This window comes from Cynocephalus volans, chromosome 15 (genome assembly GCF_027409185.1).
Source record: "Cynocephalus volans isolate mCynVol1 chromosome 15, mCynVol1.pri, whole genome shotgun sequence".
Classification (NCBI taxonomy): domain Eukaryota; kingdom Metazoa; phylum Chordata; class Mammalia; order Dermoptera; family Cynocephalidae; genus Cynocephalus; species Cynocephalus volans.
In genome coordinates this window covers 45452434-45465213 of record NC_084474.1, presented here as the reverse complement: position 1 = coordinate 45465213, position 12780 = coordinate 45452434, and the positions used below count along the sequence as shown (strand labels likewise).

At 33.8% G+C, this 12780-nt stretch overlaps 1 protein-coding gene across 2 annotated transcripts in view; it reads left to right on the top strand.

Annotated features, from left to right (window-relative positions):
- NBN (nibrin) overlaps nucleotides 1–10447 on the top strand; it is a 40839-nt gene extending 30392 nt beyond the window's left edge. For both annotated transcript variants that reach the window (XM_063079220.1, XM_063079221.1), the window contains 5 exons: nucleotides 57–128; nucleotides 1595–1750; nucleotides 2849–2962; nucleotides 8637–8686; nucleotides 10268–10447. In XM_063079220.1, the coding sequence (XP_062935290.1) occupies nucleotides 57–128; nucleotides 1595–1750; nucleotides 2849–2962; nucleotides 8637–8686; nucleotides 10268–10298 (423 nt within the window). In that variant the 3' untranslated portion in view covers nucleotides 10299–10447. The remainder of the gene's footprint in view (nucleotides 1–56; nucleotides 129–1594; nucleotides 1751–2848; nucleotides 2963–8636; nucleotides 8687–10267) is intronic.
- The last annotated feature ends 2333 nt before the right edge of the window (nucleotides 10448–12780 follow it).

Sequence of the window (12780 nt, the reverse complement as noted above, 5' to 3'; positions counted from 1 at the left end):
TTTTTAGAAATGTACCGTTTTATAACTCCTATGAATAATATTTTTTATTTCTTTAGCAAGAAAATAAAATTGGGAAGAAATATGAGCTCAAGAAAGAATCATTGTGGTCAACTAAAGAAGAAATATCTGTGAGGAAATTTTTATTTAATTTTTATAAAGTTTTACTTAAAAGGATCATTATCAGTTTCTGTCATTTTATATTCTTAGGGTTAATTATTTTTCTTTCTATAATTTTGATCTCTTTCATGATTGTGCCTTCTCTGGAAATGGATAAGTCGTATTATAATCATGATACAGTAAAAAGAAGTCTGGGTATAATTCCTACCCTTTACTCTATAGATATGTGACCTTGAACAATAATTTTCACACTTAGGAACTTCAAGTCCTTTTATAAAATGAGGTTGACACTTTTCCAGCAGGGTTGTTGTTTATTACTCTGTTTAGTAATGAATGAAATATTTGTAAACTCTAAAATATTTGGCCATTGTTATTTAATAGATATCCTGATTATATTCTGTTACTATCAGATGAACCTTTTCTTCTGACTTTTTCCTTTTTTTTCTTCCTGACTACCTTTCTCTTAGACCTTTTAGCAACTTTCATTGAATTACAGTTGACTCTTGAAAGACGTGGGTTTGAACTACATGGGACCACTTATACATGGATTTTTTTCAATAAATATATTGGAAAATTTTTATGTCATGAGTGTATGACATACCTAAACAAACAGTTAAGTAGCCTATCAAACAGTACAGGTTATTAGTACTTACGTAGTTAAAGTTTTAGGGATTCAAAAGTTATATGAGGATTTCTGCAGGGATTGAGGAGCTATCAGTGTCCCTAACCCCTGTGTTGTTCAAGGGTCAGCTGTACAGTGTACAGTTCAGCAGTTAGAAGAACTAAGATGGTCAGCCTTGAGCAGCTGTAACAATGGTGACTTGTAACTAACTAGATATAGTTCATAGTAGATGATATAAAACAAAGAAACTCATCTAGCAACTGAATGATAATAGGAAGGAATCTTCAGGCTGATTTAAAAACAATCTGGAATAAAAAATAGCTTGTCACTGAATGAGATTGTGTACAGAATTAATGATTGATTTTTTTGAGGTGTCAACAATAATAAAAAATACAAACTATTAAGAATCGAAGCTTAAATATGGTATATGAGGGCCTGCAAAATGGAATTTATAATAATCCTGGTATACAATTTTAATGAAAAGAAGCAGACAATGCTGAGATTTTGTGTCAAGAAAATATATACAAGAAGGGAAATTGTTTATTGAGATGGTATTTATTAGACTAGTCTATAAAGTTAAAAAAAAAAATACTGCATGGTTTTTAGCCTTCTATCACAAAAGAGTGTGTTATAAGTTTTTCCAAAGTTATAGAGCACTTGAGTAAGTAATTTTCTGGCTTTGGAATAGATATGACTAGATTCTAACTACGAAGTTCAGCTACCAGAAATAAGCCTGTGTTACTGTTTTCTCAGGTATTTTAACTTTTTTTGTAGATTCCTAAATAACAAGTAATTTTCCTTTTCCTATTTCTTATTTCTTCTATATCTTATCTATGTATCTTAACCACATTTAAGAACAATGATGAACTTCAGGACAATAGTGAGATGCTTCCAAGAAAGGTGTTACTGACTGAATTTAGATCACTGGTGGTTAATAACTTTACTTCCAGAAATCCATCCGCTATAAATAATGATTATGGTCAACTAAAGAATTTCAAGAAATTCAAAAAGGTGGGTATTTTTTTAACTCTAGCACAAGAGAGCGGTGTTTGAAGTGTTTTTAGAAATAACTACTGATGTTAAACAGTAATAAGAGCAGTTTATGTCAAAACCTGATGCTATTACTTCTGCTTAAAATGGTTAAAAAACTACACAAGGAAGGACATGAACTGACAGTTGATATATGGAACACCTAGAATGAAACAGATTTCATCAAGACTGAATTGTTTACAGGTTGCTGTTTACGTGGTTTTCCCTACCTTAAGAAGGTTTTATTTATAATGACAAGATCTTTCCAGTTCTAGTATTGATCTATGACTCCTTGAAGGAGTTCTTTACTTTATGAGCGGTTCAGACTTTATGAAGATAAAAGATTTGTTTGAAATAACTGAGCACATTAAGTAATGAAAACTATAGGCATTTTATTATTACATGTATATATAAAACAAAATATGAATACGTACACTATTACCATCAGACCTCAGTTCCTCCTCATTTAGGAACTGATATTTATCTCATCAGCCTGGTTAAAAGAATATTTCTGATCCAGTCTTTATTCTTTTGCTGTCTATTCTGGAATACCTGCTTCTTGTCCCACACCTACTACTAGCTGCTTTGCTTATGCAGTTGATCAGAGTATGGTAATTATTTCAAAAGTGATTTTTTGGAAAACTGCTTTTTTCATTGAAATTGTCTTCAGTGCTAGACTTAAATTTTCATCAGAACTAGAAAGGGCTTAAACTTTGAAATCTTTAGAACAAAGTATAATGCTTTAAATTATAGTGTGTGTGTTCACCTTGAGTTGCTTTCAATTGCTAGATGAGAAAAGGCAATCTTTGATTTAAAAACTCCAAATATAAAAATCTTAAATTCTTCTTAGTACATAAATTCCAGTGGCATATCGAAATCTGGATACAATAATAGCTAGGAAAAATAAGGGCAAAAACAGGTGGGTCTAGGACAGAGTTAGTTACCTCTTTCTCACTTTCATAGACATCTTTGGCATTTATGTTATACATGATTTGCAAGCTTTCCTTTTTTAGCTTTTAAAAAATGGTCATCTTAATTTGTTAATGTGTTTAAACCTCACTACTTTTTTTTACTTAAAAGGTCACATTTCCTGGAGCAGGAAAACTTCCACACATCATTGGAGGATCAGATCTGATAGCTCATCATGCTCGAAAGAATACAGAATTAGAAGAGTGGTTAAGGCAGGAAATGGAGGTTAGTAGGAAGTGAGACCCAGAAACTTGTTTGAATTGCACTTTGGTCCCTAGTGGTTCTCTTATAGCAAATTCTTCTTAAAACCAAACTTAAGATAAGTGACCTAAGGTCATTCATTCAGGAGAATTTGTGAGTTATAAGGCACTAAGATTCATCTGTACCTTTCCATAACACTTCTTTAACGTAATTCTAATTTTATTTGTTAAAAAAGTGAGACCTAAATAAATGAATTAAATTTACATAACAATGTAAAGCGGGGAAAAAGAAGCCACAAAAATTTAAAAGGAAATTAAAGAATTAAAATTAAAAGCATGGCCATATAGTCATATGGCAGATACTACAAATATATCAGTTATATAAATGGCCTTGGACTGGATTTTCTAAATCTGGGAATTGTGTTTTAACAATTCTGAAAATTTCTCATTATTATTTTCTCAAATATTATCCTTTTCCTGCTTTTTCTATTATCTCCTTCTGGAATTTCAACTTCACATAAATTTTCTCATTTTCTTTCCCACGTGTCTTAACTTTTTTTCTATATATTTCATCTGTTTCTCTAGATTATATTTTTGGTAATTTCTTCAGATTGTCTTTCAGTTTACTACTACTCTCTTCAGCTCTCATTGGTATTGCAATCCGTCCATTGTGTTTTAATTCAGCATATGTATTTTTTCATTATGGGAAGTCTGTTTCATTCTGTTCTAAATTTTCTTGTTCCCTGCTGATATTCTTAAGCTCCTTTTTTTGTTTTTTGTCAAATGATACCAATACCTAAAGTGTTTGATCTGTTTTCTGTTCTTATGGTGCCTTGTTTCCAAGTATATACAGTACTTTGAATGTGAACTGATCATTTTCCATCGAACTTGTTCTGTGGGATTTCCTAGAGTCCTAAGTTCAGATTTATTTCCTCCAAAAAAGATATATCTGTATCTGCTAGTCTTGCTCTACCAATCTGAAACCATTAAAATAAAAATTTCTTGTGATTTTTTGGATCACTTAGGCAGTTAATATGTATTTGGATCAGAGGCCTGATTGAAAGCTGGCTTGTCGTTATAAACTTCAGGAGAGATTTTTATTTATTTCCTTCACCAAGTACCAGGGTCAAGACAAGCAAGTTTCTTTGCTATCTCCTGATTTGTAAGATTTATTTCTCTTTCTCCCTTTAGTGCTGGCTCTTTTATTAGAGTCCCCATCTTGGGTTTTCTTTCATAGCATTCATACCCTTTACAGACATCAAAACAGAGGCCAGGTTTTTCATGGTTTGCAGATACCCACAGGGCAAGAGAAAAGCTGACTGTGGTACTTGCTAACTGTTGCTTTATTATGGGTATAGTGTAGCCTTCGACAATTCATTTTTTAAAATGCTTCTTGAATCGGGTTTTTTTTGTTTAGTAGGGCTTATTAGGAAGGTCACTCATAAAAATACACTGTTAGGAAGGTCACTCAGGATATATATTGTAAAAAACTGAAAGAATGAAAATCACATTCTTTCTCCTTTTCTTTTTTGAAAAAATAATTGGCTTTATTCTATTAATGTGCATTCCAAAGAATTATGGCAGTGTATACAAAAGAAGGATGGATGTTCAAACCTGAAGCCGAGAAATTGCCCATTTAAACATTGTGAATAATATTCCAGACATCTCTTTATTGAGGATGTCTGAGAGGCAACGACAGACTGGAAAGGGAGGGAGAGAGATTGATAGAAGGAAGTTAAACTGAAGGCATTGCTAAATTATTGTAAATGTTTCTTCTCTCCAAGGTATTTTATTTCCTAAGATCTCTCTAAGACTGAGGGAGAAAATTTTGAAAAACACCTTGAGGTTGGAATCAGTATTTGTTTTAAACTGCATATTTCAGTTTTAGATACTATTTTTGGCTCCTTGCTGTGACGAGTGAGGACATTATTTGTACTTCCACCTCCTGCCCCCCACCTTATGACAGACCTGTTTTTCCCCTTTTTACATGACTTGCATGTTTGAAATGATTTAAGTCATTAACCATCAGAATATATTTCAGTGTTGATCATTCTCCATTAGTCCTTCCTGGAATACAGTACGCTATTTTGATTTGCAGGTGCAGTTCTTTTTCATTTCAAGGAACATTTCTATTATATCTTTAAATGTATTTTTATATTTGCTGGGCTTTCTACGTTTAAAACAATAACTGTCTTTTTATTGGATCACCTTTGTCCTCCACATCTATTTCTTCTCATTCATTGTGGTTTTCTTATGCTCTTTAACTGTGTCAAAAATTCAGGTTTCTGGTGTGTCCATTCTGTTTTTCATCAGATATGTGACCTTGGGCAAATTAACTTTATGCCTCTGTTTCCTGCTGTGCAGAATGAGAACAATAATAGTACCTCTGTTTTACAGATCTGTTGTGAGGACTAAATAAGATACTACCTTTAAATACTTCCCATTTATAACAGTGGAAATAGTGTTAGCTATTTATTAATAAATAAATATCTGATTAATTCTAAAAGGGTGTTGTATGGTTTTCAGTTTGTTTACTTAACATTCGTTCTTTTTTCATTTCATTGTTTTATCATCTAACTTTTTTCTTGCTTCATTGCTTTCATATTCTTATTAATTTTATTTATTTTTTATTCTTGGGTTATTATTTCTTACAGACTGGATTCTTTATCTATCTTTGGCATGTTCTGTTTTATATCTCTCTTAAGCTTTGCTGTTTTATTTTCACTTTTTTAAAGTGAAATGTCCTATCCAGACATTCCGTTTGATATGTAAAGCATCATGTGCCATCTTAGCCGAGATTACGTTCTAAAGTCAGTTTGTGAGACAGAAATTGAGTGTAATTGTAATTACTCCTAACCCTCTTAGTTTGCCCGTAAAGAACAGAATTACCCTGGTGCCTCCCCATTAGGATGGCAACATTGTGTGTCCCGTCTCGTTTCTGTTGCCTGAAGATGTTGAATCAAGGAAAGGAAGGGCTCAGCTGGAGCTATATGCAGCTTTTATTAAAACGCTGGGCTAGCACTCTCCTTTGATTTGAATTAAATATCCTGTACCAGAGATTGTACCCTATCCCCAAAGAGAATAATCTAGCATTTTAGATTGTTTACCTAATGTGTCAGAGATCTGTGGAGTCTCTGTCTTTGGTCAGTGTCAGTTCCACTTCTTCACCTCTTCTTGCTATTAATCTCTTCCCAGCTGCCTGCCAGCAGTTGTTTTTACTGTTCTGGCTACTTTTTTCCCCCAAATTTGGGACATTAGTAAGAATTCTCAGGTTTGGCTAGTTACGTAGCACTTTTTAATGGGTTGGGACAGTGTTAGGAATCAGCTGCATCAGAACCGTTGTTTCTTTACACACCATGTTTTTGAAGTCTATGGCATGGGGTTACCCAGTTCTTGATTATTTACCAGTGTCAGGTTTTGTTTGTTTAGTTGATTTGGCAGTGGGGAGGATTTGAAAGACTGATGGTGCAGCTGCTGACTTTTTAAAATTCTCTTGTTCATTTCATTATGAATTTGAGAGAGAGGTTGTGTTCTAGATTTATTCCACCAAATGTCCTCTCCTTTTGCAAGAGCGATTTTAGGCACTGTTAGGTAGAATTTTAGGCAAGGCAATTTTAGGTAGAATTGATTCTATAATAGATTTGACTTTCTTTTGCTGCATGGATACTGCTTCCATACGTGAATGTGCTACTGTATTTCCATCTCATTTCCCTAGGTTTGCCCCAGCTACTTTTTTTATGTATTCCCTGCCTTTTGTTCTTTTTCAACCCTTCTTTTTCTACTGCTGCTGCAGACCAGTCTTAGTTTTCATAATCATCAAGTCAGTTCCTGAAGTTTCCTTGAATTCAGAATATTTTCATTCTGTACATTAAACACAATAATTCTTTGAACTCTATCTAAACTGGTTTGAATTTTAAAAGACTGTTAGATGTGGTTCTCTTAGACCCTTGAAAAATGCTGTAATATTGAGGCATTTCCATGTCCAAATACTATTTTACTTAATATTTTTGCTAAGATAAATGAAACAAAACTGACTTTTCCTTATTGTGTTTTCTTTGTTGTGCTACAACTTTAAAATTAGCATCCCCTTATAGGAAGTCTCTAAGAATATTTAGAATAATGAGAAGAGCGGCTTTTTTGACAACTACTTTATAAAAATCATGTGTCTTCCCATTTGTGTTCTGCTATTCCTATTAGAAACTATGAAAAGAAAAGATGTAATTTCATTTTGATGTTTCATTGTATGACTAGAAAATCAATATGTAAGATTGAGTCCCTGAAATTCACTCTTCTAGGCTCTTTCCAAAGACTCTGTAGCAGCATGGCTGCCTGGTTAAGAGCTGGTGCTCTTACTAAGGAAGACCTGGTCAAGTCCCAGCTATTCCATCTGACAGTTTTTTGATCTTCTGCCAGTTATTTAACTTAAGTCTCTATTCCCTCATTGGTTAAAATTGAGATTATAGTGTAATAGTAATAATGAAGTCACATGAAGATTAAATAAGATTTTTTTTGGGTAAGGAGTTTAAGACAGTATCTGGAAGTATACACATGTAAATTACTACAGTAAAAATAAATATCTGCATTTAAGGAACTTGTGGCCTTTCAGTGAGGATGTGATGCATATATAAATAATTATGACAGAAGTAGAAAATGACAAGCATTCTAAGAGTTCTGTAGCTGAAGTTTTGGGAGAGTTTTTCATAGCAGGTGTTTTTCTTAAGTGAAGGGGATCAGGAAGGTGAAGAACGTTCCTTGACACATAGTAGACACTAAATAATTATTGAATGAATGCCCTTTGAAAGATGGTTGGATGTGGTAAAAGGAATAAAAGGAGGTAACTTTCTAGGCAGAGAAAATATGAACAAAAGAGAAAGAGTCACAGGATATTTATTAGGTGGTGATTCTGGTTTTTTGTCTGTTTTTTTCTTTTTTTTGTGATTCAGTTTTAACTGGCATACAGGGTCTACAAAGAGAAGGGTAAGAAGTGATTGGGAAAATAAAATGGAGCTGCGTTATGAAGAGCCTTGTGCTTTTAAGGATCAGACTCTAGAGTTTGTGTTTTCTTTGATAGGTGGGAGAAGTTACTGAAGGGCTTTGAATGGCAAATGATAGGATCATAGCTGCACGTTAGGAAGATGCACTCAGTACAGGGGTGGTTTTTCCGAATCTAACTCTATAAGGCACTTTAGGAGTTTGGTGAGTTTGTGTTTAAAATTACTTTGTGGGGTGAGGTAATTCAGCAGCAGCTTTTAAGCCCTGATTTGGGACCAGGAGGAAGGCTGCCCCTTTACTTTACCTGCAGGGCTGCTCTGGTTGAAGCTGAGGCAAATAATGGCCCTCTCAGTCTCAGCAGCAGCCTGGCCTCAAAGCACTGAAATTTCATTTAGCAAAAGGCTTCTGCTGGGAGGAATGTTAAAAACTCAATATATGCTAGCAATATATGTTGGTTGCCTTTGAGAGGAGATTAGCTGGAGAAAGTTGTTTAATTAGAACGTTGTTTAATTATTATGATTTTGTAATAATCTTGGTATGAAGTGAAAATAGGATCTGTGGAATGGGAGAGATATTGTAGAGGCAAGAATTCACAGACTTGGGGACCTGGATGTGGAAATCTCAACAGTGACTGTGACCTATCGTATAGTTTATTAACTGTATATTCATCACTGAGCAAATGTTTGAAATTATGTTAATTTCGACAGGTGCAAAATCAACAAGCAAAAGAAGAGTCTCTTGCCGATGATCTCTTCAGGTAAAGTTTGAGTTCAGCTTTCTCATATACCTTTGAGAGATGTATGTATAAAATTCAGCAATATTCATAGAGATTAAAGATTTGTTCCTTCTGTGCTTATAAATAAATACCTAATACCTTCACCTAAAGAATGTTTTGTTTTTAACATGCAAGTGTATACAAGTGGTTTTCAAAAAGATCATGGAAAGATTTATATTATCTTTTAATTTTATTTTCCCACAAACTTTTTGAAGTACCCTTGTATTTCTTTTTATTACTTGAGCACCTCTTAATTGGGTTTACCGGATATAGTTTGAGCTTTGGGTTTGATTTAATTGTACTGTATCACGAGGTAGTTAAAATATATATGGGGGCAATCAGACAAAAAGAAAGTTCCGGAGCTGGGTGAATTTGGCTTATAAATTTGTGAGATTTTTCAGCTCTGAATAGATTATGAATGAATGGGTTTTGAAGTAAGACAAACAAAATGCTAGATCATTTGTTCAGTTTTAACTGACACATACATAAAAACAAAAGGCTGGATTAGAGTTTCAGTGCAGGTTTTTGTGGGAAGTTTTAGTGGAGTTGTAACGCATGGTTATAATTCTGATTTAACACATTTTCAGCATTCCTACAGGCTCAACAAAACTTATAATTACCACTCAAATACTAATAAAATCCTACATTAGAGGCAGATACTGGCTAAGGGAGAGTAACATTTTTCCCAGACTTAGTTAAGGGCAGAACTAAGAAGCACTATATTTTTGAGTCTGTTTTTGATTAATTTTCTAATTTCATAATTGACAATATAAATCACTGATGACAGTGTTGACAAACAATACTGATTTTTGACAAGTAGTCGAATGACACTATCTGGCTGTCCAGTTATATTTATTTAATTGCTATAGCAAAAAATTTTGTAAATTGGTCATTATATTTTAGAGAAATTATGTTCTTTTGTGCAAATGGTATATGCTTTGGTGAGAGTTGAGGGGGCAGCTTGGGAACCGTTTGAAGCCATACTGGAAGAAGTGTGTGTTTATATATATGTATTATATTTATTTTTTTAATATTTTATACAAAAAATATATGTATATATTTATATATAAATATAAATATATGTACATATATTTGTATTTATATAAATATATAAATAATATGTATATAAATATATAAATAAATATGTAAAATATAAAATATATATATTTTTTTGGTGGCTGGCTGGTATGGGGAACTGAACCCTTGACCTTGGTGTTACAAGGCTGTATGCTCGAACCAACTGAGCTAATTGGCCAGCCCATACTGGAAGAAGTATAACACATCTTGATTTTTAAACTGTTTTCATTAATTGTTTTAATGTTTTGCAGGATTTTTGTTGTTGTTGATGATGTTTTGTTTTTTACCAAATACTCATCAAAGCAACATCAAAGGAATAAGTGAAAATAAAAATGTCAGTGCTTAATATCTGATCCTAAAGTTGAAATTGGCATTCTTGTCTATTTGCCAAAGTGTAACTACAGTTTGAAAGCCCTTCAACTTTAAAAGTGAAAGAAATACCATCCCTTATCTAAATATCATTTAAACTCATTTCTTCTTTTGCAGATATAATCCTAATGTAAAAAGGAAAAGATAACTGAAGATTTTAAAAAGAAGCCATGGAAAAACATTTCCTAGCATGCATTTACTTCATGCTAACTGGGATACATGAATATGGCACACAGAAGAGATTTGTTACAAATATTTTGTGGCCTAAATTTGTTAAATAAAATGCACAAAACTCCATTTCTTTTGGGTGTCAATGAATATTGTTTGTTCTGTTTTCAGGCTCTGTCATCTCATATCTCATGATAATTTTTTTTCATTTTTAAGTGTGTTTATTTATTGAATAGTTAATATAGTCACAGTTCAAAATTCTGTAAGTATGTAAGGGTAAAGACTAAAGTTTCCCTTTTACCACTGTCCTAGCTATTTGGTTCCCCTCAGAAAAAATCCATGATACCCATTTCTTGTGAGTCTTTCCAGGTATTTTTAATACGTATTTTAATTCCTATGCATGTCACTTTTTAATAATTTCCTACACAAATGATAGCATAACATACACAGCGTTCTGTACCTTGCTTTTTCACTTAATGGATTGGAACATAATTATCAACATAATTTTTTTCTTTTCCAGTATGCTGTCATTTTCCCTAAGCTGAAGTGACCCTAATTAAATGGCTTCAGTGGTAAATATGTCACCCACATATTCTAATACTAGTAACTGAAGACAATGTGGAAGATTTCATCAAACTTGTGGATAGATCTCACCAGAATGTGCATACCTAGATACCCCTTCTTAGTGGTCTAATTGAGCTGGGTGTGCCTCTGTTTTGAGCTTAAGAGTCCTAGTTTTCCTACCTATAAAGTAGAAATGGTGAGACTTTTTTGTTTTTTTTACCTTAAAGGAAGATGGTAAGAAAAAATAAATGTCTTTTTTCAAATTTTGTTAATACAGACAAGTGGTTTACAACTCTGGCTGTACATTAGAATTATGGTGAAGTCCTTTTATTAACTGTTAAGGACTGATGCATTATGTCCTAGAAAGTCTGAACAAAGCTTTTATACTGACTGAAAGTCCTGGTTTCACATAGGTTCTGTCACTCTAACAAGCTTACCATTTTTTTTTAGGTGGTTAGAGCATAGCATGAAAAGTCATAGCATAAATTAATATATATTGTTGCTAGAACTTTGTGGAAAATTAAGTGTTCCTTCATATTTAATCAAGAGAAAACAAGCATAATAGACTGTTTTAAAGTAATTCTGTGCTATTTCCAACATCTGTATCAATTCTGGGTGTTTTATAGCTTTTCTCCTGGTTGTGTCCCATTTTCTTGTCTGCACCCCTAATAATTTTTTATTGTATGCTGGACATGTTGTGAGAGTCTGGATATTGTCTTCCTTTAAAGAGCCTCAGTTTTGTGCCGAGGCTCTTTAAAGTTAATTTACCAACAAGTCTGCTTATTGAGACTTAGTTTTAGGCAGAGTTAGAGTAACCCTATTCTCAAGGCCTTGTCTTTTGGGGGGGCGGGGGTCTCAATAGAATGCTTGTGGTGTTCAGCAAGGTCTGGCTCCACTGGCTGGCCAGAACTCCAATGTCTTCCAGAACTGTGTATCTCCAGAATCTCCATGCAGCACCTAGCTTTACAGGTGCTGACCTCTGCCAGGCCTCACTGTTTCTCACCCAGTACTCAGTTCAGTATTGAGCCAGACTCAAGGAAATAATTACGTAAACTTCTGGAGCAGCTTCTGTGTAGCTCTCTCAAGTACCCTGCTCAGCAAATTCCAGCAGGAACCCTGAACTGTGATGTTTTCTCCCATCTAGACATACTGCACTTCCTGTGATAATTTTAAAATTACCCACAGGAAGTCAAGATGATTATAGGGCTTATCGCTTGTTTATTCCCTTAAAAATCAGTCCTGGACTGCCACCCATAGTATGAAAACATTGCTTTGTATATTTTTTTAGAGTTTTATAGTTGATTACAATGAAGGGTGAGTCTAACTCCCATTACCCCATCATGATTGGAACTAAGAGGCCATCCTTATTTTTAATTTTAAATTTGAAGATTTTTTTTTCATTTTTTTATGGCTTGTCAGTCTTCTTTACCTTCATTGCCCTGCTTCTTCCTCAAAGACACCATTTTTTCTTGAATAACTTCAGGGAGGGGTAATCAAATCAGCAGAATATCTGCTTAATCCTTATTCCACCGTTCTTTTCAGGCTAGCTTTAGGGATTCTGGCCCTGCTTTTCCCCTAGGAATGTATACAGTGGAGTTTTTTAAAAACTGTATGATCTAATCTTATCAAAATGGCTTTATGCAAATAAGAAAGAAAGAGAAAGAAAGGAAGGAAGGAAGGAAGAAGGAAGAAACGGAGGGAGGGAAGGAAGGAAGGATCACAATACATTGAACTTTCAAAAGGAGAGAACAGAACTGTGGTTATCAGAGGTGGGAAAGGGGGAGGGGAAGGGAGGTTAGTGAGAAATTGGTTAGAGTCACAAAGAATATTACATTTTGTAAAGATGAAAATACTAATTATTCTGATTTGATCATCACATATCGTACACAGGTATTGAT